Source organism: Penicillium riverlandense (assembly GCF_028828495.1).
Source record: "Penicillium riverlandense strain IBT 135883 chromosome Unknown utg000003l_segment0_segment0, whole genome shotgun sequence".
Lineage (NCBI taxonomy): Eukaryota > Fungi > Ascomycota > Eurotiomycetes > Eurotiales > Aspergillaceae > Penicillium > Penicillium riverlandense.
Genome location: NW_026643196.1, coordinates 5,689,919 through 5,715,680, shown reverse-complemented (window position 1 = coordinate 5,715,680; position 25,762 = coordinate 5,689,919). Strand labels below are relative to the sequence as shown.

Genomic DNA, 25,762 nt, shown 5'->3' with positions numbered 1-25,762 from the left:
CCACAATTAAGCCGCAGCTAAGCTTTGCCTGGGCCCAAAGCTTAACCTTGGTTACTTGCCGACGACTCAGGGAGCGTTTTCAGGCAGCAGGATAAACAATCGTTTTCATTTTTGCCTTATGGAGTTGGATCAATCGGTCTCAGGTAGACGTCAATCCATCCTTTTGATATTAGAGAACGGTTGTTTCTAACATAGTCTGACCGGTTTCTAAAAGGAAATCATGCAAAAACGTAGGGTAGGTTTAAAGGTTCATCACGATCCCAACATCCCCAAGCCTTCCTTAGATTCGCGTCGCGGGGAATATGCTTGTAGTCGAAGAAGTCGATAAGAACAGATGCCACGAATTCTTGCCATCGTATTTCCATACCAAGAGCCTTCCCCATCATGTCGCAGCGAACAATGATCTGCCAGCAATACGTGAGGTATCGAGAAAGCTCTTCGCGATTAGACGGGTGGAACGGGTCGTGCGGTATCTCCAGTCTTCGTTTAGGATCATATCCGGCAAGCTCCATGATGTCCATTGTCAGCTCAACAGGGAGCCCCTTCCTGCACAGGATCCAGCGAACAGAATCCATGTCGGATACAGCTGGCTGATAGCCGGTCGAGTTATCCAGCGAGAGGAACTCCTCAATTGGCACCCTCCCGTAAGGTTCAATGAATCTATCAGATTTTTTGGTACGTCCTGCCCAGTGGAGCCAATGGGCTGTATTGCTGCGCAGGGGCTTAGCGCCGGGGAACTGCCTGTCTGCAATGCCGAAAAACTGTCGGTGTGGATATGTTATCACATCGGAGCACTTCCAAGACGCTGTGCATTCTCGTAGCATGCGTTGGTAAAGTCTGGTATCGCGATAGTCTTTTTCGTCGGTTTTCCCAGACGCCGGGTCCCACATCTCGGGAAAACAGTAGACTATGTTGAGGCAGATATAGGCGTACAGAGCATTTTTGAAAAGCTGGTCCCAACCGAGGTCATAGCTTGGGGCCTGTCAGGCAAGTAAACCAGTCAGTACATGTCTATATCCAAGGATTTTGACGCAGAATCTTAATTGCACTTTCAAAATTCGGCAAAAGGCCCTGTCGCGACTTACAGAACAGTAACACTCGCAGAGAAGCCACCATCTCTCCAGTCCAATCTCTGGATGTGCGCAGATTCGCAAGACCGCATCCATCTCGCCGTATAGGATCAGAGTCTCCACCAGTTGGAGTTGAAAGAAGGCTTTTCTATTGACATCGAAGAACTGGTAACAATAATTCGATCTGTATGGCTGCAAGAACGCGGACATTTTTCTCGCATCATCTGAAATAGGAATGCACCGACACTCATGGCCATGATGCTTGAGCCAGCAAACGTCTGAAGGACACCGTGAGTCACACTTATAGCTGCGCAGTCGACGTACTGTGGGAGTGATCTTCCCGACGATACGATCGTCAAGGATGATATCTTCGGGGCTGGGCGGATCGTATGTTTCTGGGTACTTCTTGCGCTCGCAGGCCGCATGCTCGTCAATAGTCCTTGCAAAGGCTTCCACGAAATAAGCGATTTCCTTTCCCTGGTTCGGTTTACCGCGAGGTCGAAGATTCGTCACGTCATATGGAGAAGATTGTGAGCGTCCCGTTCGTAACCCGCCTTTGTGCCATTTCAAATTTGAGGCCAAGAGAGTCCACGGGATATTGTGCGCCTGATGGGCCATTTCGGGCTGGCAAATCTACGCGACAGTTGGGGGCGAGAAATGAGACGGGGTGGGAGAGATCCTTTTATAGCCGAAACTGGGCTAGCTTGCGGCCAGGCAACAAAGTCTGACAGAATTATGTGACCCTCTTGATGCCTGCGAAATATACCTGAGCACCAACATCAAAAGATAGCAGCGGAGCAGTCGCACCCGCCCAGATTATCGCAGTGATAACTGCCGTGGAAATTACTCGCAACACCTGAGATGGCAGTAGAAGTCCCCATATGACCAAAAAATTTGAGGCACCCGGATAAGACCCGATCCGGTGAGGCTGTGTCGCCAAGATAACTACTGTAGCCAGGAAGAGGTCAATTGCTGTCTCAGAAAAGAAGCCAGTAAGCACAGAGAAGCAATATTTCGCTAAGCGAGGCGAAGACATCCAATAGAAGATTAAAATGCCGCAGATAACCGATGAGGCAGTCAAACTGTGGGATCGCCCGACATGGTGCGCGAATGCGCTACTAGCAGTCGGCCAACACCGATCCTGCTATACCAGTTTCAATTAAATATATGTCCATGGGGCTGAAATTAATAGGTTGTCTTTATCAAATAGGTAAAAAGAGCCCCAACTCCGACTAAGTACATTCATGTCACCGTACCCCTGCGGAAGATAGGATTTCTATACTCACAAACACACATGATCATTAACAAAATATGCCGCTTCAGTTCGTTGAAGGAACCTTTATATAGAGCAACGGGGCATGTTGCTGAGTTCCCAGAGTATCTCGTTCTCCCACAGTTCCCTGCTCCCATGGCCGTTTTAAAGTGCACTTCCAAGCCAGAGCTGGTTCAAAAAACATGTTTGTGATAATGTCGTTTGTTTGAAGATGGTAGAGCTCCATAATTCGCTCATTTGTCAGGACGCCTGACTTCTTGACCCGCTCGTATGCCTCCTTCCTGTCGAACATGATATCCAGCGTCAGTTCAAATGGCCCTGAATTCTTTGATCGAATGATCTTGGCAATCTCCAGCATGGTACATTCCTCGAATGGAACGGACTTGAATTTCAGCGGTGCTAAAGTTTCAGTCTCCAATTTTATCAATTGCTCGTTAGTGAGGCCTGGAACCGCTAGATCCTGAGCTTCATTTTGGATGCTGACTATGGAAACTGGAAAAAGAGTGGTTTGTTCGTTTTCTTCCAGGTCCATCAGATGGTACAAGTTAAATCGGAATACAGGACCAGCAGCAAGTTCGTGCGGCGATAGTGGTGACGCAAAATTGCCTGTGGTTGCAACTTGGTTCTCGTATGGCATATGCAGAATAGACGCCCGAGCATTGTTTGCTATGGTATGGGAGAGCTCTTGTGAGGGAGCCACCACTTCGCCGAGGATTCCCAGGTCATGAGAAGCCGTGGGAGTGGGTTCCAGTGGTCCCATAGTGCCATTGCGACCATAGAAATGGAAAATCAGTCGACACTGTGGCGATTGGTCCAGTTCCGGAAAGAGATTCTGAGTGTATGCGCGAACTTCCTCTAGAAACTCGTCGATCTGGCTAATGAGTATAGGGTCGCGAATGCCACCAATGAACACGGTCCTGTATCCAAGTTTCTCAACGCCTTCGAGCTTCACCTGATATACTGGTGTTGGTACAAAGCGTGCGCCGCGCACTCGCACAGTCTTTTCTGTCAATTGCTCGTATGAAGCTTCGTCCAGCTCCAACAACCCACCGGGGCCAGGCAGCTTGTCCGGACGAGTCTTTTCATATAATGTATGCGCAGCAACGGACAAGGGCGTACAACGCTCTCGCGGTGATAAAGGCGTGAGATCAAATGAGTCTTTTCGTATGGTAGCAATCATCGACCGGCCCTTCGGAACAGCGCAGATGCCACCACACTCCATGATTTTCCCCATGTGCCAGGCGACGCCTGGTTCGGCTCCATTAAGCATCGAGAAAGCCGCAAAAGGAGCAGGGTCATATGAGCGGCCACCAAGAATAATGTCCGGGTTTGACTCGAGTGCCTTTAGGTATCTGTTGCGAATGTGAGATAGTTTCTAACAAATAACAACTTCACTCACGGCTCGGCACCCATTTGGGCCACAACGTCAACGGCCCGATCAACGCTATCTTCTGTCAATTCCTCGACCGGTCCACACGGTCCCACGTTTTGGTTTCTAATTCGATCTTTGACCAGATTACGATCAATCCCGGCGGAAATAGTAGCGACCTTAAATGAGAACCCGTGTGTCTTTGCGATCTCCTGCACCATCTCCAGCATCTCTTGGACATGCTTGTCGCTACCGTCACCACCGACAGAGCCAATGAGCACCTTAATACCGAAATGGAAACAAGCCTCCAGGATTGGCGTGAGATCCCGAATATACGACTCGCGACCGCAGGTCATCTTGTTGAGCCCAAGTTTGTATGGACCGCCATCTGTTGACCCGCTGTCGACAATAATGGCCTTCGGCTGGAATTGTTTGATGCCGTACCAGAAATGATCTAGCCGATATCCATAGCCCAGCATGGCATTAGGCGTGAGGATGCTGAATTCAGTCGCCATGGCTATATGTGGACTTGCTTATTTTCTTCGCTAAGGCGCAGCCCAGGAAACGGGAATGTGATATCTTTTTCGGATATATGCTGAATAGAGGCGGAATTTCTGTGTAATTAGCTCTGGCATTTCTGCCGCGGGAAGTCAAAGGCCGCAAGTGGGGCTTCGGTATCATGCCGATAAGAGGCCCTTGATCCTTCGAGAATCTGTGCTTTGAGCGTCCTCGGCAACTTTCCACATGATCGAATTCTGATAGTACTGTGTAGATACGAGAAGCGACGATGGCCGGTTAAAATTTTTGTCCAGAATATACATGAGAAGGTTCCTATCCGCTTAATATTTTTTTGGTGTCATTCTTCAACTGCTTCGGTGTAGGTCGCGCTTGTCGATCTTCCACTGAGACTATTCGAACTGATCTCATGCCTCCCGTCAATCACTATGAACCCGGAGAAAACGGCAATTTGGCTGTCATGAGCACATATCATTTGTCTGATTCAGGGTCAACTTTTACTCGACCCCATTTTGACCAGTTGCCATTACAGCCACATCATCCGAAGGGCTCGGCATGGGGACTCTGGGGCACTGATGACGAGCGCGGAACATTGAATCTTGTTACTGCAGAAGTAGTACGCTCCGCTAGCTTGGAGGTGTCTTGCGGGAAGGTTGTCAGCTTGAAGTGAGTTCTACTGCGCAGTTAAGTTCGCTCAGTTATTGACTAAAACTCAGCCTCCCATTGAACGTCCCGTTGAAACCGATGAACCCGATGCGAAAGAAATGTCTCCATAGTATCATTGCCAAAGGTCATGCAAATGATGACGAGGTAATCATGAATAGTTGGGTCAATTTTGAATAGCCCTCCACTGACATGAGAACATTTAGGTTGATTTCAATACACAAAGCTCCAGCCACTGGGATGGTCTGCGTCACTACCCATATTCGGAAGCAAAACTATTCTATAACGGCGTCACACAGGATGATATTTCTGGAGAAAGGCGGACTCCAAAGATTGGTATACATAGTATGTCCTTTGCGCGATAACTGGAGAAAAAAATATCTAATCTCATTTCAGACATGGCAATGAAACCTATCGTTACGCGTGGCGTACTAATCGACTGGTACTCCTACGCACAGCGAGAGAAATTGCCACATAAGCCTTTCACCAACCAGACCATACCTCTCCCACAACTACTCAAAGTAGCAAGAGAGCAAGGCGTAACATTCCGCCAAGGGGACATTCTACTCATCCGCACTGGATGGACCGCGGCATACTACCGGTTATCTGAAGAAGAGAAGGAATGTCTCGGCGGGCGTGATGACCGAGCCTCCATTGGTCTGGAATCCACAGAAGATAGTATTCGATGGCACTGGGATAATGGATTTGCAGCTGTTGCTAGTGATACTGTTGCTTACGAGGGCTGGCCATCAACCAAGCCATGGGGTATGAGCATGCACGAGGTGAGCATTATTCCATGCTTTTTCTTTTTTGATACGAGACTAATCTTATTGTTTTTACAGGTATTTCTTAGTGGCTGGGGCATGCCAATTGGCGAGTGCTGGGACCTTGAAGAGCTTAGCAGTACATGCCGTGCTTTAGGCCGGTGGACATTTATGCTGACGAGTCAGCCTCTGTGTATTCCTGGTGGAGTTGCCAGTCCTGCCAATGCCACGGCGGTATTTTAGCTGCATAGGACATTAGCCTAAGGTATTTAGTTTTACTGATATAATTGGCATACGGAAAATTATCTCTTTATTTCCTGCCATTTGGCTACAGCTCTCCCTCATTTTGATCTTATGTTACGCTAGTTCTCCTAGAACAAGGTGCAGGTGTAACCCGAAAGAAAGACAGGCGATGGATGAACGCCTCTGGATTTGCATTGCAGTCAGCTGATTTTAATATCAAAGCTAAGGAACGGTTTGAAAAACCAGGAGGTAAAAAGAATAGCCCATTTGATGAGGCAGACATGCTGTGAAATGAACACCTAGCGTACAATCGTACGATGATCTAGATGATAAACCTCATGTTAGCCTCCCGATCCTCACGAGAGGTCATATCGACCTGCCGTCCAGGCTGAACAGGCCCATAGATACGATCACGACGCTTATTCTCACGCCATAGAAGATAGCTCAACAAGCCCGATGTGAAAAACGAGAGCAACGCAAAGGCGCAGCAGATCCAAGATCCCCTGACATAGTATGGCGCGTCCTTGTCAGGGAACACATTGGTTCCCAGCAGCGGTCCGCACTGACCAATAGTAAAGATAATCCACAAACCGCCTGCTTTCTTCGAGCCTGTTGAGTTTGTGTTGGAGTTCCAGACAAGCACAATCGATGTAGTTACAAAGATCTGCACCGCCAGAAATGTACCGAAGTAGCGTGGGCCAACCGTGGTGGTCGTTGCCAGCAGGATGAAGCCAATGGCGGAGAGTAATCCCCCCAAAGCGCAGAACGGTCCACGCAGTTGAAGCCGGTCTGATAAAATCGAAACAACAATGATAGATATGAAGCAAAGCAAATACGGCGGCGCGGTCACACCGTTTGATTGCACCTCAGAGAAAGACCCCATCTCCGATACGATAGTCGGCAGGAAGAGAGGAAGCGAGGCAAAACTGACATTGTTGGAAAAGTTAATGACCGCAAAAAGATAATCTAAAACGGTCAGTCTCTGTGCCAAACGTCTTGGAATTAAATATTAAGTAAAGATGGACATACTCCTGTAGTCCGTGAACGCCTCCCCAAGTTGAGACAGCTGGAGTCCCTCATTCGTGAAATCACCAGGTTGGTTATTCGCATACGCCTGCGCAATCTCACGTTCTCGGGGAGTTAAGAATCGAGCTTGCGATGGAGAATCCGGAAGAAAGAACCAGGTCGCCACGGCGAGGAGGGCTGTGGGAACACCCTCTATGATGAACAGGAATCGCCAGTTGCTGATGCTTGAATGAACATGCCCTAGGCCATACGCGAGTGCACCACCATAGGCATTGGCGAGAGCCGCTCCAGCGAGGAAGATGCCAAAGCGTACGCCGATCGCTTCGCGCGGGTAAAAGAAAGAGTAGTAGAGTGGGATTCCGGGACCGAACATGGTCTCTGCCCATCCGAGGAAAAAACGACAGGCCATAAGACCCTTCCAGTTGAACGCTGTTGCTTGTAATGTGCTGACAACGCCCCAGAACAGCACGACAAAGGTCACCCACCTGTGGGGCTTGAAAATCTTCCATCCCAAGGTGTTGAACTGGAAGAGGATGTATGCAATGTAGAAGACGTTTCCTAACCACGCATAATTGTTGCCCCCGAGATCAATGTCATCTTCCATGCCAACCAGCTTAGCATTGCCTATGTTTGATCGCTGTCACATAGTCAGCTTGCTGCGACAAATAGCCCTCTGGGGCCAGCGGAAACTCACATCCAGAACAGAAAATGTATAAAGCACGAAACATAGTGGTTGGAGATGTAAATCCAGCTTCCGAATCACCTTTTTCAGCTCCTCGGGTGTATAATCGACCGCTGGAGGAGTCTCGTCCTTTTCTGGGTCTACGTTCTCCAACGCGATGGCGTCGGGTTTCACCTCGCTAGTATCCTCAGATATAGCTGCCATTCTCGTCACTTTGAATGAAACGTGGCACTGCACAGTCCGGGGGGAAAGGAGGTTTAAAAGGCAGAAGCTCGGGAAGGAGTGAATGCGCCCTTCATGTTATCGTCAATAATATCAGTCTTGCTCCGTGGCCGTCAGGATGCATGACCACCGGCTTTACTCCTCATGGGCGCCCATGGGGGAAGCCCTTGGCGGACTCCGCAAAAGTTAATTGGGTGACGGTATCTTGCCGTGTCCTATAGAAAGTGTTTCGTGGGTGGACCGGGTCGATGATCGCTTCTCGATTCGAAAGCTCCAAGGCCCAAACTCCCCGCATTACGGGGATCGGCGAACAACCCGTAGTGAACGGTGTTCGATAGTCCGGCTGCACGCTGACGGAGAGTATACTTCCGTGGGCGTGGGTTACGGGAGTATATACTCCGAGAGTGAGAATGCTAAGGAATAAAAGCCAAGATTGTTATTAATCCATGTGGTAATTGTATGCTGGATCAAAGGGCGCCCAGTTCGCATGGCTCGGAACGAAGCCTCCGCCCGCATTGAAAAATTCCCAGTCCCTCCACGGAGTATCAACGTCCATTGCTTGTGTCAAAATGTGCCCAATATTTTCATCCGGGGTCTGGTCACCTGTTGGAGGAGCGATGCTGCTGTAATTCTCGCGATACATACGATTTTCCAAGTGGCTAGAGGGTGAACTCGCTATTCCTGGCCTGTGATGCGGACGTTGCTCCGGTACATTGACATACAAGCTTCGCCGTTGTTGCTCAGGAGAATGGTGTATTACCGAACTCTCTTGAGGACCCGCTTGAGCACGCTTGGCGAGATGAGATTTGATGATGTCGATGCTGCGCTTGATCCCAGGGGTTTGTCTGGCTTCCGACTCTAGCATCTCGAGCGTTGTAGACAATCGGTTTACTGCGGCGGTGGCCAACGCGACATCCTCATTTTGGATCATCTGAACGTCGATAGTAGCAGTTGTGTATACACAGTACGAGACGAGATACGTCTGGTTCTGGTAGTTGAAAGTTCGTCCGTACTGTCGGAAAAACTCATTAACTTCTGTCGCTTCCTCGATGCACACCTTTTGTGCTCGTCGTGCAAGTGCATGGTCTTGAAGCTTAGAGTGACGAGACCAGCCGAAGAAAGGCCGGAAAATTAAAATGAGCATTGTGTGGTATAGAATGCTAGCAGGGGTTAGTGGGATTTCATCCAGTGCGAGTTGAGAGTAGCTAGAAGACGTACTTGAGACAGAAGATATGCGGCGGGTGACAGAACTGCAGGGAAGTAGCTTGTGCTATCTTGAGCGGTTCTGGTAAGCTCTGGTAGAAAGAACGAAGTTTGGCCTCTAGTTCAAAAATACTTTGAGGCTTGAGGTGCTGGGGACTCCTACTGTAGACTTTGTCGTAGCTCTCGTTAATTATCTGTCTTTCATGTTAACCACTAAACTGCTTTCGAAAACACAGTCCCGTACTTTTGCTAACTTGCAGAAGTGAACAAAGGTTATTGTGCCGTAGGACTTGGTCGAAGGGTAGGAATCCTCTATTTCTCGAAGGGAATAAGGCCTCCATTCGTCGTCATTATCGGATGTGTCAACTGTCGATTGTTAGTATGGGAAAAGGCAGGGCCAATGAAAACTTACACAAGCTATCCGGTGCATACGGTAGGTCGGGCAGGCATGGTTGCCGTCCTAGGCATAGACTGATTGACCTGAACCGCTAGTCAGTCACAAATGTCTCAAGAGAATGAAGCCGTTCATACTTATCCCAGTGATATGCTGAGAGATAAAGCCTTTTTCTCACTTCGAGATCATCAGGTTCGAGGCCATCAAGACCTTCCAGGTTTCCCCGGTAAAGGTGGATACCGAGATCAGTGATCATTCGGATTGCCTAGAATTATGAGTTCAAGAAGGAAGGATCATTAGAGTCGAAGTCACGGACCATGCCAGTATAAAGCCACCCCTCACTACTTTTGCCAATAGCACATTGCCGGCCGCCGAGAATCAATAAACCTTGGGCAGTACATATTTTAGGCTTTTCCTGGTCCATTTCCACGAGCAGAAACTGCTTAGCTTTCCGGAGGAAGTATTCGCCCCTTTCAGCACCCGCAAATCTGGGGTCTTCGTCTTTGGTGTGACGAGAGGCATGCGCAAAAATCGCATTCAACAGAAATGGAGAGAAATAGGGACCATTCAGAGCCATATCGCGGTAGAAACCTGAATAGTGGATTAGAATGGTGTTCACAATCGGCACTCGAGCAACTTACATCGACGATAGACGTAATTGTGCAGAGGGGCTTGCCATGTCCAGAAGATCTGTAGTAGAGTTGAACACACATCGAGGCCAACATCTGTATATTGAAAGAGATGGCTAAGGGCTACTTTCTCAAAAGACTCCTGGAATCTGGCATTTGAGGCGAGCCATTTGCGGTGGTACTCCTCGGTGGCCTTGTGTTCCGTCCCTTCCAGTTGGGGAGCTCGTGCCGGTGAGATGTCATTTGAATCAAGGGGATGAAACCTAGATGTAGCCCCATAGTACTATAGGATGTACAAGTCAATCCACAGTTTTGAAGAACAATTAAAACTCCACCTTACAGTTCCATGTTCCCCGACACTAAAATCAGTTGGCTTGCTATACGGCAACTCTTCATGTGATTCTTTATCGGCCTCATAAGACTGGGAAAACTCGGACATGTCGCCCGGCGAACCTTCTGATACATGGAGATGGTCGAGATCGCGCACAATCTCCGTAAGACGGTGATCACGGCTTTCAGGACTCAGGCTGGCGAGATCCCGGAGTTGGGCCTCGAGATCCTCTGCGCGCTTCTTGGACTGCTGAGCCTGGTGGACCAGGTGGGCGTTATAACTGGAGCTTTCTTTGTAGTTGCATATCTCCTTGGCCTTGACGCAATTTGCACAGTTCGGCTTCTTGCCGTCGCACTTGATCTTCCGCCGCCGGCATATTAAACATGCAAATCCATAGCGGCGCGTGGCTGCCTGCTGAGATTTGGATGATGCATGCATTGCCGCAGGCCGCGAGAGCTCGGAATGATGCCCTCACGAGCTCGAATCGAATTGAGGATGAGAGGCATTGGATGGGAATCGGGGCTAGCCATCCGGTTCTGCGGGGTTTAAGTTCATTCAAGGTGGAGCTTAGTCAGGTCCACCGTCGTTCCAAGGCCGTGTTAGGGTGTTTGATCGACTACTTCCTCTACTATAGGCAATTTTTTATAATGGAGAGGCTCATCTGTGCGTTGTGGTTGTGGTGGATTCTCTGCAGCGATTCAGACCGTTGGGTGAAGCGATTCCCTTTTGCAGATCTTGTCAGAACGTGGTTCTGCCATACTATGGTCTGTTCCAGGAACATTAGATGTAAACCTTCATCGGCTCGAAAGAAAAAAAAAATGGGGGGCAGGCGTTCATCTTCTCTGCTGGGCTTTGCCTCAAAGATGGGCCCGGCTCAGAAAGCATATGGCTGGGAAGCGCAATGGGCAGGATGAGTTATCTGCAGCTACATTGCGAAAAAAACCTCCAGATTTCACATTATTGTTGACATTCCACCAGACTGGCATCTATAGGCAATGAAGGCCCGTCCTCAAGTCCAAACCCTCATCGGATATAGATCACCACTATTTAAACACGCATTTCCATACAATGACTGTATGAAACGAAAACAGTGGCATGTTGCCTTCTGATCGGTGCCTGGGAGCCTGATGATGTGTCAGCGCACACCGCCCCGATCTAGATAGACTTTCCCGTTCAGACTCTACGAATAGCATCACCATCTCGTTCCCAACTGCTCTTCGTGTGGTCTCTCTCTCTCTCTCTCTCTCTCTCTCTCTCTCTCTCTCTCTCTTTGCCGTGCCGGCCTCTGGCTTCCCCTGAGCCCCAGCCGTCATCAGCAACACACCATGTGGATCCCGAGGTGTTGGCCCGTCTGGGCCGTCGTAACGCCGTCATTACCGACAATTGGGCTCTGGAAACCATTCTCTCGGCTGTCGGGCAGGCCTGACCGCGCTCCCATATAGAGGCTGTACCTAAATCAAGCTACATCGGGCAAACGAAGTATTGATTGACTGATTGAGTGTTGCGATTGATATTTCCTATTCTCTGGTCGGAGGCGCGAAATGACGCTAGATGATCGGAATCTCAGTCTGCTAAAACAAATATCGCGAAGACGCCATATCGAGTAACGGTATAGTTCTGCTATTATTGTCTATAGCCAATCATAGGAATATCTGTGCTTGTAGTAGATCGACGAGAGAGGTTCCTAAGAATGTGGTTTGATTCATTCTTAATGAGGCGGATAAGAGACGTGACCTAGCAATATAACTTACTATTTCGAAAAATCGATGTCATCTAGGCCAAATACACGTACCGGCGACGTGTTCGAGGCACAAGGCGGAGCACATTTCCGGATTTTCGCAAAATAAGAAACGGACATTGACACTAGGATCAAAGATGGTATAGGGTTTTGGATACTGCCCACGAAGGCAAGGAGATAATTCCGCCATTGGTTTTACGTAGCGAGGGCTGAGGAAGAGCTAGCTATCGATGCCCGTTTTGGTAGTGCAAAGGATAGAACGGAAAGACCAGGGGCTATTTAATTTCTGAGGTAGATTCAAGAAAATCAAATATGTCCCTTAGTTCGAAGGGAAGGTGAAAGTCATGAGCGATATGGGAAAATGTCATCTTCTTGTCCTGGACTCCTAGGAACACAAATAGGGGCAGCAGAGCGGTTAGCATCGCAGCAGGCGAAGGACCAGAAGCACGAAGGAGCTAGTTGGGGGTGAGCAACGGGCTGAGCGCTGAGGTTGCTCAGTGATCAGCTTAGGGCCAGCTCAGGTCCCGCTCAGAGCCAGCTCAGGGCCAGCTCCGGCTGCTTAGGGAGCGGCTCACCTCGTGATCTTAGGGCCGATCGTTTCCCGAGATGGTAACCTTGCCGTCACCGTTATTACACATTCTGGATTTTGAATGCTTGCATGGTAGGCAAAAAAAAAAAAAAGGCGACACTAGTTAGCCGAATGGAAATTAATCTCACTATAAAACAGGTACATAATAAACCTAAGTCAATTTAAAGTAGGAGAGAAAGATCATGAAGAATTGGCGGATATAAACACAAGAGACCGGAAAACGGGAATGTAGGATTTTCCGTTGTCATCCCAAGTTCATGTGCCCTTGAGAATTCAACATGCACAGTTGCCAAGTCTAAGTTCTCTTCCTCAGTAATTCCGGACGGGAAATCTCACAGGGTTTCGTTCAGTCGGAGGCCAGAGATTGTGTATACCTTTCTCTACCCAGTATCCAAATTCGGCGTAGAATGCATAGGTATCAGCGTTCTGAACAACATGACGGTTGTCAGGAACCGGATCATCACACATCCATGCCTCTTCTGCACAGTTCACGAGTCCATACACTTCAGGAACGTGAGAATTAGTATCTCCAATCCACCAGATATGGCTGAGCTCATGCACAACAGTTTTCGCTAAGGTAATTAGAGTTAGTGTTCAAGGGCGTCTAGCCAAATGACCATATGTACCTACCATCTGTGCCCGCGTAGTCTGGGTTATGATAAAATTCTAGCACTTGCATTGGATCCCCCGATTTCAATTGATCGAATCTTGGCCTTTTCCAGAAATCCGGACAGAAATTGATGACGCCGGTGTTTTGATGTTCGTATGACTCAGTTGCCGCCGAGGCATCCTCACACTCATCGGTTCCGCGAAGAACATATACGTCTGAGCATCTGATCTGGATATAGCCATCAATTGGGCGGTTATTCTCCCCTAAATTTGCATTTGCCCGCATGTGTAGGTTGTTCAATATGCTTTCAATTTCCTCTCTGCCATCTTCGGACGAATCGAGCGCAAATAGTAGAACGTATCTATTAACCAATAAACAATCGTTAGGGCAAAGGATCGAGGTAAGATAGTTAGGTGAAGACAAGTCGAACCAATGGGCCCTGACACTTACCCTGGATCATGTATGTTGATGTGATGCTGCGCAATTGAATTCAATTCCGTTTGTCGAATTGTCGGCCACGTTACGGTTTCAAATCGTGTCCAAGCCGAGCTGCTAAGCTCAAGAGCACCGGCCCAAGCTCGCTCTACAGCAGCACGTTTTGTTTCTTGGTTGTTTTGCGGATTCGGGCTATTGCAGCTTTCATGCCAGGCGATTCCATTTAGGCTCATGATATCTTGACTGCGACGTTCGTGAACATTGAGAGCCTGAACAGACTGCAGCAATAGCACTTGCAAGATAAACAGTAGAATCGCGCTGAAGGTTCGAGCTTCCATTGTTAACACTGGCCCTGCAATAGTGTAAGATCCTCCCAAAAAGAAGGATGGAAATGTTATCAACATACAAATTTTACCAGCTGTTAAAAGAAGATAAGTATTTCTGAAGTTCGGCTCGTACAATGCTGCCCCATTATTTGGGGGGCAGAAGGTTCCATTGTTGATCACTAGGGTGGCAGGTCTCCCCATAAACCCTTATCCGGACAACGCCCCCCGGGGGGCGAGGAAGGGCTGCTCTTTCATTGATTGTATTGGGGCATTGTCCGACAGCAGTGTAGGAGGATTTCAAGAGTATATCCGGGAAGGGTGTGCAGGATGTCAGAGCCAAAAAAAAAAGAGATGGCAACATTACTAGTGAATACTACATTCTCATTCCGACACAATGCGCACATGGTTGCTAGTGAGAGATCGCCTCGCTCTACCGATGAGGGCTTCGATAGGTTTTCCGTCGTGGGTAATCCAGCGGATGCAGAGTTACCTCACAGATAGAACGACGAAGAGTCCGACCGTCAGAAGCGAAGCAGCTATAGCCTCATTCTGTCACCACACGTCGAAATTACAGAAAGTTAGAGAAATACTGTACTGTTACTCTCCAGGGGCCTTTCAAAAATACTGGCTCTGGTCCACTCCATGGCCCGTAAGTCGCAGGGGCCAACTCGCTAGGACCCATAGCATCGTTCCTAATGTATTCATCATATTAAGCGACTTTCCATGATTAACTATAGTTACTTACTTTCTTAGTTAACGTGATCCATAAGCGAGCTGATCACCCCAAAACACGATAGCATTACTACGCGAGGCAATACCTCCTCAGTCTGTTCGTTTCAGGAGTAAGTAGCCATGAGTGAACTTTGAGCCCGGTTTACTTGGCTTAAAAGGTCATCAGAGCTGCGTGCCCTTCTTAAAGGAGGGACCTGAATAATGCGGTCTTCTAGTAGATCCTCCTCGTCGATGCTATCGTTGAGCACACGGTAATTGATTAGCTGAGACTAGCATAGCCCTCTGCGCAGTGACTGCGTAGTCTCATCCATTCGTAGTGCGAGAGACTTTTCTTGATAATGGACCTACTAGGAAGAAATGTTTTAAAAAACGAAGAACGAAAAAACAGTACGACGTGTATCTATGGTGAACATCACAGTGTAAACAATTAGTTGCAATATGGGTACATAGTGGCATGCAGCCTAAGATAATCAGGGAGTAAGCTCACTCCACGAGATGAGTAAGATGTCCGACATATAAGCGGCCCCTATATTTGAGGGTCCGTAATGCTCGCCCCGAAGTCGGACCCACAAAAGCGCCAGCGGTTGGGAATCCCACTTGGGGTGGATTATATGTAATACATGTAGGGGCTGCTTGAAGGTGATTGGCGTTTGCTGCGACGCGCGACCTGGTTAGAGCTGAGAGCCAATCAACTTGCACAGCCCTAAGTCATGATGATCGTCCCAAATTATGCATTGCTACCATTTTCCCCGCCTGTTTTGCTTTCATCTGTTCCTTTTCTGTGTACGCAGAGGATTATACACTCTCGCCTTCCAGACACCGATGTTTCAAAGCCCAGCATTTAGTTGCGAAGTATGGTTCTTGATCCTAGAGAACCTTGACCAGCCGTCACTCAAGGCTCTCGCTGAGGTGTCTAAGGAAATGCACGAGCTGAGCACGCCCATGCTATACTCAAAGATTGACCTCAGTATTCACAATCTTATTGATCATGCTGGTCTACGACATAGACAAGGCATAACTCGATGGCCGATAGATACCCAGAAAATACTTAGCCAGCAGAATTTGTTCATGCAACAGGCCCTCGACCGACCGGAGCTGGCTTTACGAGTGCGCTCTTTTACATGGACAATGGGCTTACAGAAAATATGCGAGCTACCTAAATGGGCTCCACAAAATACTCCTATTCACAAACCTGAGAATATCTACACACTATTTCAATCTCTACGCCATGTCACCCACGTGGATATCAGCGGAGGAGATTTCCATGACTATCCCTGCCCACCACCTCAACATCTCTTTCCTAAGGCTACCGATATCCGCCTTAGTGGTCAAATGCATTATGCCCTGGCTTCAGCTATCCTCTATGGGCCTAAAAAACCACATCTACAAAGCCTAGCCCTATGCAATCTTCTCGAAAGAGGTCGTCTCAAGTCGGGCAGCAACTTTGAACCGCAATATGACCCTCGCTTTAAGCGTACGCCGAGACTAATACCGCAGGAGGAAATTTGGCCTGAGCACGAAAACCCTGTGCAGGTAGCGCCCGGCGATATGACCCGCCTTTTAGGCCCAACACTCCAGTCACGGTGTTCTCGTCTTCGTCATTTCACGTTCGGAGTGCTTGAGCTCACACCGGAGCTTAGCCATGCAATACTTCCCCCTGGGTGGTGCGTCCGTACGCCAATCATTCACGAAGAGTTGATTAGTTTTTTCCAGGGCGTACACCCACAGGAGGTGGAAATTGTCTATTCTCACCTATGTCCTGAGCGAAGAGAGGAACTCAAATCTCTCTATTGGAAGCCGCATTGTCGCGTACGCCCTCGACTTCCGCCTGGTCCCCAACAGACACTCATTCGAACCTTACTTGAGGGGTGGCCAGGGCTAGAAATGTTAAAGCTCCGAGGTGGGAACCTAGGACGTCACTCTCCATTGTTACCAGAGGAGCCTCTCCCGTCACCTGTAGGCCGTGCGAATTTGGAAAGCGTTCGAGTACACTTTCAGCCTGATGATTGGGAGGAGTACCATGGCTGGCTTTGTACAACTAGTCGATAAGAGGACTCTACTTGGGGCTCCATAGACTTCTTAGTCTTCCAGGATCACCATTCGCGTATATGATAGCCTGTAGTCCCTCTTTCTCCCCTTCTTTTGTTATCTGTAACCTAGTTATTTTCATTGAAGATTCACACTCTTGATAGCCGAACATACACGGGCGTTCCTCTCAGCGAGCCGCAGCACTGGAGATACCATTTTTGGCGCCCTGAGAAACAGGGGAATCCAAAGCTGGCGAACAGGTTGCCGACGAAGCTACTACTGCGGCGTGCTGAGGTTGGAGCATGACTAGCGGAGTCCCGTGCAGAGTCACGGTGCGTGGATGCAGATGAGGCGGTGGGTGGCAGTAAGGTTGGCAGATGGACGGCCAAAAACGACGTCCCTGGCGGCCATTTTTGGCCGTCCATTTGCCGTCATATTGTTTTAAGGAGTACATAAATATACACCCCGGAGATCGGGTGAAACAAATGATCAGCAAATTTCAAGTCTTTTTATGGAATTCTTTTTTATCCAAATGGAAGTAGAGACGCCAGTCCGAAAAAATATACTGTTAGTTGCAATTCAAACCACCCCGGGTTTGTGTGCGCCGTAAACATGGAGCTAGCCGTTCTTTCTATGCAACATTATAACAAGGAAAAAGTCTTCCGATAGTTGACAGGAAGCGGAGACGAAAAAAGCGAATAAATATTGTACAGGAGTGGTGCGGGTCGGAGTTGGAAACTGTGCATTGAGAGGAGTGCAGAAGAAGCAGACGTTGTCTCTTCGTGGATGGGATGGTAGGGATCACGAGGTTGTTCCGAACACGCGCAAAATGAATTCATACCTATCAATTGGGTCAGTGATGGTTAGAGTTTCAGGTCTTGAGTTACTCACATTCCAAACATAATGGCAGCCGATGGAACGACTCGGAGCAAGTGAGGTGTCAGTCCCCCGTAAAGAGCAACCATACCCTCCTCCTTCCAGACGGTCTTGAAGCACTGCACCAAGCCAGTATATTTCATTTCAACCTTACCATTGCCCACTGAGACCGTGGGCGCCTGGCGTAGGCGAGTGCGCACCACTTCGTGCGGGTAAGTCACGGCAGCTGCGACCAGCTTAGCCGCTCCCGCGGCAGCGATTCGGCCACCCCACAGCTCCACGGCGTCGGAGGTGGTATATTCGTGAGCAGGATCTTCTTTTTTGGCGATATCACGCCGGGCAAGCCACATCTTCATTTGTTCGTACATCACCCACTGGAGCGCGGACTCCGTGACGCCGAGATACGAGGCCGAGAGACCCTTGTAGAGGCCTCGCACACCCTCGTGGCGCACAGTCTGCTTGATGCAGTCCCAGCTATTTCGATATTGACGGCCTTTGCCATGCTCTGCAAGAGATTTGTCTAGCTGCAGGCGGGTCTTCACCAGCCAGATCGGGTTCGTCGCCGTACCGGTGGCAATGCCGGCAATTGCGGCTGCGGTTAGGTGTATCCCCATGGGAGTATCCTCGGCATGACGATAGTCAAAGTATTCGCTCAGGATCCGCTTGCCGTTCCCGTACACGTAGAAGTTGATGGCGCGCGCGGGCACCACGCCAATGAGATTTGGGCCTAGACCCTTGAACAACGCGCGCCACCCTTCGTGGACGTGTATTGAGCGGAGGATCTGGAAAGTTTCGCTGAAGTGCATAGCGGCACTGCGCGTGAGGGAGACGACAGACGAGGACGTCGGCACCGGAGGATGGGAAGCGCGCAAAGCTTGCAGTTGGGCCTGGTAAAAGTCGGACTGCAGACGCGTCTTAAGAACGTCTAACGGTGAGGTGAGGGTCGCGGCGGTCATGCCTCCGATGCTTCAGTAGGACGTACGTTAGCGAAAAATATCTTCCAGTTCGATGATTGCGACTCACCCGCCAGCGACAAAGTGTGCAAATGGTTTGGCCTTGGCCGCCTCCTGGCCGGTCGGCTGGATCCGGTTGGGGATAACGTCGCCCGTTTCTCGTGATTGCACGACGACATCTTTACCGAGAGTCGAAGGAGAATGATTTGTGTTTCCCAGCTGCGCCTGCGCAGAGCTGGGAGCTATGTTCGTGGAGAAAGGCATGGGCAGGGACGGAGACGAGAACCGTCACGTCATGGCAAGCCGGGTTGTCTGGTGAGCAGGCGCGGCGACGAGTTGGGACGAGGACGGTAGAGAGATACAGTTAACACATGAGAGTGAATGAAAATATAGTCAATGAAATAAGGAAGACCGGAGTAGTAACGAAAATGGGTGGGTGAAGGACGGAAGTTGGTTCTGCTCAGTCATATTTTTTTTTCCGCGGCGGGTCTGCTGATCCTGGATCGATGAACACAAGCCAGCATGAACGATCACTAGTTACATTATATACTAGTTAATTGTTTTCATTATGGTCGTACTGTCCATCAACAGCGGGTTTTGCGATTATCATATTCCTCGAACCCATCAATGGGCCCAAATCATGGCCATAGTGGACATGTCGGACCTGCGCTCATCCACCTCAAGACGCGCGACTCTACAATTGAGGAAGTGTAAACGGAACAGATGTGAACTCGGAAATTTTTGATTTTGTTTCATTCAGGGGAATCTATGCACAGGCGAAAAAGTGTGTGCCAGGGCATCCGAGACCCTTTTTGCGCTTCGTCTCATCCCACCACAGTCCAAGCGCTCCCCATTCCGTCAGGGCCGCACCGGAGAAGACAGAAAATCCAACAAAACACCAGACAACCACAACCCCAACAGTCCCATTCCGACCGAAAATTCGTTTAGATGTGGGTGTCGTAGGCGATGGGGGTGACGGTCTCGGGGGCGTTGTTGGCCTGGCTGACGAGGTGAGCCTCACGGGGCATGACGGGCTGGCGCTTCAGGTGGACGTGGACGCCCTTGGTCTTGGCCTCGCGCTTCTTGATGGCGTTCTCCTTGACCCGGTTGATGAACTCCTCACGGGAGCGCGAGTGCTGAACGTGCTCGATGCGGACGCTGATGCGCTTCTCGAGGTAGCGGTTGTCGACGCGCTTGTACAGGAGGACACCGACGGACGACTTGGTCACGTTGTAGACGACACCGGTCTTGCCGTGGTAGACCTTGTGGGGCATACTGTTCACGTCTCAGCCATGTTCTTCACTCAATAGGTTGTTCCTTTATCCAATTCCCGTCGATTGCGCCGAGTGTGGCGGTTGGAAGAATCTTCCCACCATTCCGCGGCCAACCTATGGGTTGTGGGGAAGGAAAGAAGAAAAAAATTGTACTGACCCCTTCTGGACGGCACCGTTCACCTTCAGGTCGACAATGTCACCAACACTAAATAAATCCCGTCAGATTATTATTCTGCAATGAAAACTCGGATGGTTCGATTGTACCGGTAGGTCTTGAGGTAGGTCGACAGGCGGATGTTACCGTGCTCCTTGAAGTTACGGCTGAAGGCATACTATGGCATCACCGTCAGTATGAGAAACAAAAAAAAGGTGGCGAGGAAGGCGCAACATACCCGCGTGCCGCGACGCAGACCGAAAGAGTGAGGCATGGCGACGTTATTGAAGGTGGTGGTTGCTGAAAGGGAAGCGGGACTTGGCCGATGAAGTTCAACCAGACAGATGTGGCTCGGTGTGTGCTGGTCAGGTGATAGGGTTTGCCCTACACATCAACCACGTGACACACTCGCTTATCCGCTTCCTCTTTTCCTTTCTGGTTCGGCCTTTTTGTGCTCCCTGTTCGTGTGCTCGACAATCTCGCGACAACCGCCCAGCAGCCATGGCTCCCGTTCCGTAAGTATTCTTTGTGATGCCAATGTGCTTCGCTCTAACCATTGTCCTTGCAGTCGCTCCTACTCCAAGACCTACAAGGTCCCTCGTCGCCGTAAGTTTTATCTCACACCAGACCACGACGTTGTTGAGGCTAATTTTTTCTCCTTACAGCCTATGAGTCGGCTCGTCTGTTAGTACTCTCCGGCCACTAAGCAAGAAGCGTGCTTCTGCTTATGTCGCGTGTTCCAATCTAACCACTATTCCCTAGTGACTCGGAACTGAAGGTTGTCGGCGAGTACGGCCTGCGCAACAAGCGTGAGATCTGGCGTGTCCAGCTCACTCTGTCCAAGATTCGTCGTGCTGCTCGGTATGTGGAAGATTCGCTGTGATAAAAAAAAAAAAAAAAAAAAGGATGAAGGACTAACGGTCGCAGTGAGCTGCTCACTCTCGACGAGAAGGACCCCAAGCGTCTCTTCGAAGGCAATGCCCTGATTCGCCGTCTGGTGCGCATCGGTGTGCTCGACGAGTCCCGCATGAAGCTCGATTACGTCCTGGCCCTGAAGTCCGAGGATTTCCTGGAGCGCCGTCTGCAGACCTGCGTGTACAAGCTTGGCCTGGCCAAGTCCATCCACCACGCCCGTGTCCTGATCAAGCAGCGCCACATCCGGTACGCCTTGCCCATACACTCTTCGGTCGAGAAATACTGACATTCCCTCAATAGTGTCGGCAAGCAGATCGTCAACGTCCCCTCGTACGTGGTCCGCCTCGACTCCCAGAAGCACATCGACTTCGCCCTGACCTCGCCCTTCGGTGGTGGCCGCCCTGGCCGTGTCCGCCGCAAGAAGGCCAAGGCCGCCGAGGGTGGTGATGGTGACGAGGAGGAGGAAGAGGAGGAGTAAATGATGACTTAAAAAATGGAGTACTATCGGGTTTCGCTTTGGGCAATGGATCACCCTGCGGGGGGTTCATGACTGCAGCATAGCATTTCATGTTGTTTTACGATGATTGCAATTCAATGAGTCCATCACAGCCATTTGGCTTCAAATTGGAACCCGAGTTTCTGGTGCTCAATTGCCCTCCGTAGTTGTGTGTACTGTACAGTAGTAGATGCCAAACGCCAGTCCCGTCCGTACCCATCGTATATCATTCGTTGCAAAGGCCCAGAGAGCGTTTCGTCAGCCCTCCACACCCACGATTTCCTTGAGCGTTTCCTCGGCGCCTCTGTACCACCGCCCCATCTCCTCCAGCCCATCGCTTTCTCCTTCTTGCTTCTTTCGCTGTGCCTCGCGGGCTTGAGCAATTGTCTCCTCCTTCCGTCGTTCAAGCACGCTGATCTCTCGCTCCATTGCCTCTGCCTCGCGCGTCTTCCGCGGTAATGTGTTCTGGACAGCCGCCAATTGTCGGTTCAGCGCCGCCAATTCCGCCTCGCGCTCTGAGAGCCGCGTCAGAGTTGCAGGCAAAGGCAGATTCTGAGACGAGGAGGTATTGCTAGGGCCAGCGGAGTCCATGTTCGCGACCTGTCGGGCACGAAGGCCGGCGATTGTGGATTCCAGGTTCTGGATAGCGTTGGGAAGCGTAGAGAGCTGTGTCATTTGAAGCTGCACCGTTTTATATCCTGGTAGTGGGTCGCGTCAGCAACAGGGTGCTCAGCTGAAAGCCATGGCAAGACACTCACGACTCGCCAAATCCCGGCCCATCTTCTCCATCTCGGCGATCATAGCACTCGCCTCCTCCTTGCTCGCCTTTAGCTCCGCCTTCACCTCCGCCAGCTGCGTCTCCAATTCCACGTTCTCATTGTGTCCCACCACAACCGGCGGATCGCCGACAATGGCGCGCAGGAATTTTTCTTTGGTGACTTGCTCGAGGTAAGAGAATCGCAGCTTTGAAAAGAGTTCCTGTACGATCATGAAATCAGCACGGTTGAATGTGGCTATTGGCGCGGCATATATAAGAAGCCAACCTTGTAATGGGTGAGATCCGCTTCGAGAGACGCCGGGGTCGGGTCGTTCAGATTCGACACGGAAACATCCGAGCCACGCTTCGCAGGAGATGTGCTTGATTCCACGCCTTCGGCGGAGATGGGTTCACTGATGCGGATGATCGCGAGGTGTTTCTTCAAGTCGCCTTGTTCCTGCTCCAGGCTGCGGAGGACCTCAAGGGCCTCTGATGATGTATTGGCCATGCTCATAGATTGAACTAAATTGTATTCTGACACGAGTGGGGGAGGAAAAGGTAAACAATCGCGATAACGGATAGCAGCCAAGGCGGTGAAGCAGTATCCTTCATTAGGCAATCTTGCTTTGTCTCCAAGATCGCTTTGGTTGGTCATGGCGTACCCATAATCTCATTGCACTACCTTTGTTTCTTCCTCCCTTGTCTGCAACCCGGTCGGCAGCCCTCATCATGGACGACGACTACGTCGCGCAAGTCCTTGCCGCCGAGGCGCGGGACAGCTCTGAGAAGTACTCGTCTCAGGGTCCTGTGGCGTACATGCCTCGAAAGTGAGTTTCTTGATGAATATCGTCCAAGCCAAGCTAATGGAAGGCAATTCTGGCAGGCCGACGAGCGGTGCTCCAAAACCCAACACCCGCTTCCTCCGACACCTGATCAAGGAAACCAGCAATCACAATACTGCCCTCAAGCGCAAGGAGGAGAGAGAAGCGAGAGAGCGCCAGCGCCAGCTCAAGGAGCCGACATCTGCTTCTGGCTCATCGTCTCATGCTTCTAGAAGACGCGAGCGTGAATCCGGCCATCACCGTTCCTCAAGAGACCATGGGCGAGACCATGCGGACCGACATCGTTCACATCGCAGCAGAAAACATCGAAATCGTTCTCCCTCGGCAGAAATGGAGCGGCCTCGACGGCCCCGACACCACGAAAACCATGACAGCGACGAAGATCCAGGAGACCGAGAGGAGCGCCGTCGCCATGGACATACCTCATCCAGACATGATCGACGAGGGAGGGAAGAAGGCCGGCGCCGGCGCCGTGAGCGTTCATACTCCAGATCGCGCAGTCGTTCCCCCAGACGAGATCGGAGTCCCACTCGCCATCGAAGCCGCCGACATGACCGATCGAAATCTCCTTCGCACACCCATTCTCATGCCTACGAATCAGGCCGCAGTCGGCGATCCAACCGCGACGAAGACACTACATCTCATAAATCTCGCCCGTCTCGTTCCGAAACCGCCACACGACATGAAAAGGCCTCGTCTGCCACGGAGAACCCACGTGAAACGGACATTGAGCATGACTCCGATCCTTTGGAAGACCTTGTCGGACCCCTTCCTCCTCACAAACATGGCCAAAGCGAAGCGCCTCTCCGTTCGCGCGGCCGAGGCGCCTACAAACCCAATACGAGTAACATGGACGCCCACTTCGCACCGGACTACGACCCAACGATGGACGTTCAACTCGAGGACGATCCGTCGCCTAAGCAGCCTACTCGTCGCCCCGTCGCCGGTCTGATGACCGCAGACGACGATTGGGAAATGGCTCTTGAGGCATTACGCGACCGAACGCGCTGGAAGCAGAAGGGAGAGGAGAGGCTCCGTGCGGCGGGGATTAACGAGAGCACCATCGAGCGATGGAAGAATAACCCGGCTTTTACGGAACTTCCTGGTGATGGAGCAGGCCGGTCGGAAGATGTCAAGTGGTCGAAGAAGGGCGAAGGCCGGGAGTGGGATCGAGGCAAATTTGTGGATGAGGATGGCCACATCGACATTCGGGCGCAGTGGTAGTTTTTTTTTTTTTTTTTTTTTTTTTTTTTTGTTATCTTTTTACTGGCGTTGGCAGGTACTTTTTTGGTTTAGAGATACTAGATACCAGGGTGCATCGAATATGGCAGAGAAATTATTGCCATTGTGTATAGATTCGTTAGTACTCTTGAGTTGATGTCTATCTACCTCAGGGTCCGCACCCGGCGGTTCCGCGCTTTGTCAGGGTGCGGAAATGGCGGCGCCCTAGATGAATTAACGACATCATGTAACTTCGTGTACTCGCGTGATGCTGACCCATTATTAGCTATTATCAGCTAAGAAAAATCATCCAACTTGCGTGGAACAAATTGAAGCATCTGAGACCCGCGCTACCGCTGAGATATATCTTTCCAACCTGACATCGAGCAACTACTTACTCACCAACACATCGTCAAAGATGACAGATCAATTCGCCTACTCATACGCCTCCCCTCTAGAGGGCTACGAGAACCTCGAACCATTACCCGAGTGCGTGCCATGCCATGCCATGCCCCGCATCCACGGCGAAATGCTAACCAGCACGCACAATCCACAGAGAGAGGAACGAAGACGGCAAGTCTTTGAAGAACCCGCAGCATGGCGTCCTCAGCAAAGCCTACTCTGAGTTCCCAGACCCGTTGGCCAAGGACCGGCGCGGCGGATTCGACATTCACATCTATCACTTCCAGGTGTGTCGAAAAGAAAATAAACCCACCGCCGCATCCGCAAACACTGACCAGGGTATGGATATGGGATACAGAACAACCCGGACCAAGTCACCTTCGCGAAAGCCCTCTGGGAACGTATTCGGCGAGAATGTAAGTTCGCGATGACCTCTCCCCTCCACGGTTATGTCTTTTTATGTACTCACGAAAGCAGTCCCCGAGCTGCGCATCTACACCTTCTTCGACCGCCCCGTCGGTCCACACCCGGTCGCCATGTTTGAAGTCAACCTCTTCAGCCCGGCGCAGTTCGGCGCATTCATTCCCTGGCTGGTGGTGCACCGGGGCCCGCTCAGCGTGCTTATCCACCCCAACACCGTGGAAAGCGAGGAAGAGCGCAACCACACGCAGCGGGCAACGTGGCTCGGGGAGCGGATTCCACTGGATCTGAGGGTATTTAAGTTGATGAAGCAGAAGCAGAATCAAGAGAACAGCGGGTGACGCCGAGTGAGCAGCTGATGTTGTAGTTACATTGTCAGCCTTGGGAACTACTATCATCTCCATCGTTGATCAGTTCGTGGTGCAGCTGATCCAGACTCGCCGGGTGATTGGGCGAAGGAGGGGTGGGTCGCAGCGTGGTATCCGGGAGCAGGGGTATTGTTCCTGTTAGGCATATAGGGCTATATGGTCTGTTATTATTGTTGATGAAAGAAATATATTTACTTCCAAGTTCGGTACGGAGGTATAGTAATGTAGAAAATAAGGAGAG

General features: G+C 50.4%; 13 protein-coding genes across 13 annotated transcripts; 5 read left to right on the top strand and 8 right to left on the bottom strand.

The window, feature by feature from the left end:
* Nucleotides 1-218: 218 nt before the first annotated feature.
* N7474_005963 (uncharacterized protein) lies at nucleotides 219-1,688 on the bottom strand (the record flags this gene model as incomplete). Its single annotated transcript, XM_057197378.1, has 2 exons — nucleotides 219-980; nucleotides 1,086-1,688. 2 exons carry the CDS (start codon nucleotides 1,686-1,688, stop codon nucleotides 219-221), a joined length of 1,365 nt encoding a protein of 454 aa, XP_057054774.1.
* Nucleotides 1,689-2,389: 701 nt separating this feature from the next.
* N7474_005962 (uncharacterized protein) lies at nucleotides 2,390-4,227 on the bottom strand (the record flags this gene model as incomplete). The annotated part of the gene is made up of 2 exons (XM_057197377.1): nucleotides 2,390-3,695; nucleotides 3,743-4,227. 2 exons carry the CDS (start codon nucleotides 4,225-4,227, stop codon nucleotides 2,390-2,392), a joined length of 1,791 nt encoding a protein of 596 aa, XP_057054773.1.
* Nucleotides 4,228-4,637: 410 nt separating this feature from the next.
* Nucleotides 4,638-5,898, top strand: N7474_005961 (uncharacterized protein; the record flags this gene model as incomplete). The annotated part of the gene is made up of 5 exons (XM_057197376.1): nucleotides 4,638-4,894; nucleotides 4,945-5,038; nucleotides 5,098-5,236; nucleotides 5,288-5,673; nucleotides 5,734-5,898. The coding sequence occupies 5 exons, from the start codon at nucleotides 4,638-4,640 to the stop codon at nucleotides 5,896-5,898; spliced, it is 1,041 nt and encodes a 346-aa protein (XP_057054772.1).
* Nucleotides 5,899-6,220: 322 nt separating this feature from the next.
* On the bottom strand, nucleotides 6,221-7,810 carry N7474_005960 (uncharacterized protein; the record flags this gene model as incomplete). Its single annotated transcript, XM_057197375.1, has 3 exons — nucleotides 6,221-6,864; nucleotides 6,928-7,561; nucleotides 7,619-7,810. 3 exons carry the CDS (start codon nucleotides 7,808-7,810, stop codon nucleotides 6,221-6,223), a joined length of 1,470 nt encoding a protein of 489 aa, XP_057054771.1.
* A 457-nt stretch (nucleotides 7,811-8,267) lies between these two features.
* N7474_005959 (uncharacterized protein) lies at nucleotides 8,268-10,823 on the bottom strand (the record flags this gene model as incomplete). Its single annotated transcript, XM_057197374.1, has 8 exons — nucleotides 8,268-8,988; nucleotides 9,047-9,225; nucleotides 9,276-9,397; nucleotides 9,444-9,511; nucleotides 9,563-9,690; nucleotides 9,742-10,016; nucleotides 10,067-10,337; nucleotides 10,395-10,823. 8 exons carry the CDS (start codon nucleotides 10,821-10,823, stop codon nucleotides 8,268-8,270), a joined length of 2,193 nt encoding a protein of 730 aa, XP_057054770.1.
* A 2,198-nt stretch (nucleotides 10,824-13,021) lies between these two features.
* On the bottom strand, nucleotides 13,022-14,095 carry N7474_005958 (Glucan endo-1-3-alpha-glucosidase agn1; the record flags this gene model as incomplete). Its single annotated transcript, XM_057197373.1, has 3 exons — nucleotides 13,022-13,284; nucleotides 13,343-13,683; nucleotides 13,773-14,095. The coding sequence occupies 3 exons, from the start codon at nucleotides 14,093-14,095 to the stop codon at nucleotides 13,022-13,024; spliced, it is 927 nt and encodes a 308-aa protein (XP_057054769.1).
* Nucleotides 14,096-15,637: 1,542 nt separating this feature from the next.
* N7474_005957 (uncharacterized protein) lies at nucleotides 15,638-16,697 on the top strand (the record flags this gene model as incomplete). The annotated part of the gene is made up of 2 exons (XM_057197372.1): nucleotides 15,638-16,479; nucleotides 16,529-16,697. 2 exons carry the CDS (start codon nucleotides 15,638-15,640, stop codon nucleotides 16,695-16,697), a joined length of 1,011 nt encoding a protein of 336 aa, XP_057054768.1.
* A 947-nt stretch (nucleotides 16,698-17,644) lies between these two features.
* On the bottom strand, nucleotides 17,645-18,936 carry N7474_005956 (putative mitochondrial carrier protein (Rim2); the record flags this gene model as incomplete). The annotated part of the gene is made up of 3 exons (XM_057197371.1): nucleotides 17,645-17,684; nucleotides 17,735-18,685; nucleotides 18,743-18,936. 3 exons carry the CDS (start codon nucleotides 18,934-18,936, stop codon nucleotides 17,645-17,647), a joined length of 1,185 nt encoding a protein of 394 aa, XP_057054767.1.
* A 680-nt stretch (nucleotides 18,937-19,616) lies between these two features.
* On the bottom strand, nucleotides 19,617-20,374 carry N7474_005955 (60S ribosomal protein eL21; the record flags this gene model as incomplete). Its single annotated transcript, XM_057197370.1, has 4 exons — nucleotides 19,617-19,947; nucleotides 20,104-20,151; nucleotides 20,211-20,278; nucleotides 20,339-20,374. 4 exons carry the CDS (start codon nucleotides 20,372-20,374, stop codon nucleotides 19,617-19,619), a joined length of 483 nt encoding a protein of 160 aa, XP_057054766.1.
* A 227-nt stretch (nucleotides 20,375-20,601) lies between these two features.
* Nucleotides 20,602-21,493, top strand: N7474_005954 (40S ribosomal protein uS4; the record flags this gene model as incomplete). Its single annotated transcript, XM_057197369.1, has 6 exons — nucleotides 20,602-20,615; nucleotides 20,669-20,706; nucleotides 20,766-20,784; nucleotides 20,863-20,961; nucleotides 21,028-21,261; nucleotides 21,316-21,493. 6 exons carry the CDS (start codon nucleotides 20,602-20,604, stop codon nucleotides 21,491-21,493), a joined length of 582 nt encoding a protein of 193 aa, XP_057054765.1.
* A 276-nt stretch (nucleotides 21,494-21,769) lies between these two features.
* On the bottom strand, nucleotides 21,770-22,776 carry N7474_005953 (uncharacterized protein; the record flags this gene model as incomplete). Its single annotated transcript, XM_057197368.1, has 3 exons — nucleotides 21,770-22,209; nucleotides 22,270-22,489; nucleotides 22,555-22,776. The coding sequence occupies 3 exons, from the start codon at nucleotides 22,774-22,776 to the stop codon at nucleotides 21,770-21,772; spliced, it is 882 nt and encodes a 293-aa protein (XP_057054764.1).
* Nucleotides 22,777-22,997: 221 nt separating this feature from the next.
* Nucleotides 22,998-24,334, top strand: N7474_005952 (uncharacterized protein; the record flags this gene model as incomplete). Its single annotated transcript, XM_057197367.1, has 2 exons — nucleotides 22,998-23,095; nucleotides 23,152-24,334. The coding sequence occupies 2 exons, from the start codon at nucleotides 22,998-23,000 to the stop codon at nucleotides 24,332-24,334; spliced, it is 1,281 nt and encodes a 426-aa protein (XP_057054763.1).
* A 415-nt stretch (nucleotides 24,335-24,749) lies between these two features.
* N7474_005951 (DOPA 4,5-dioxygenase family protein) lies at nucleotides 24,750-25,494 on the top strand (the record flags this gene model as incomplete). Its single annotated transcript, XM_057197366.1, has 4 exons — nucleotides 24,750-24,820; nucleotides 24,888-25,020; nucleotides 25,092-25,149; nucleotides 25,211-25,494. The coding sequence occupies 4 exons, from the start codon at nucleotides 24,750-24,752 to the stop codon at nucleotides 25,492-25,494; spliced, it is 546 nt and encodes a 181-aa protein (XP_057054762.1).
* Between the last annotated feature and the right edge of the window lie 268 nt (nucleotides 25,495-25,762).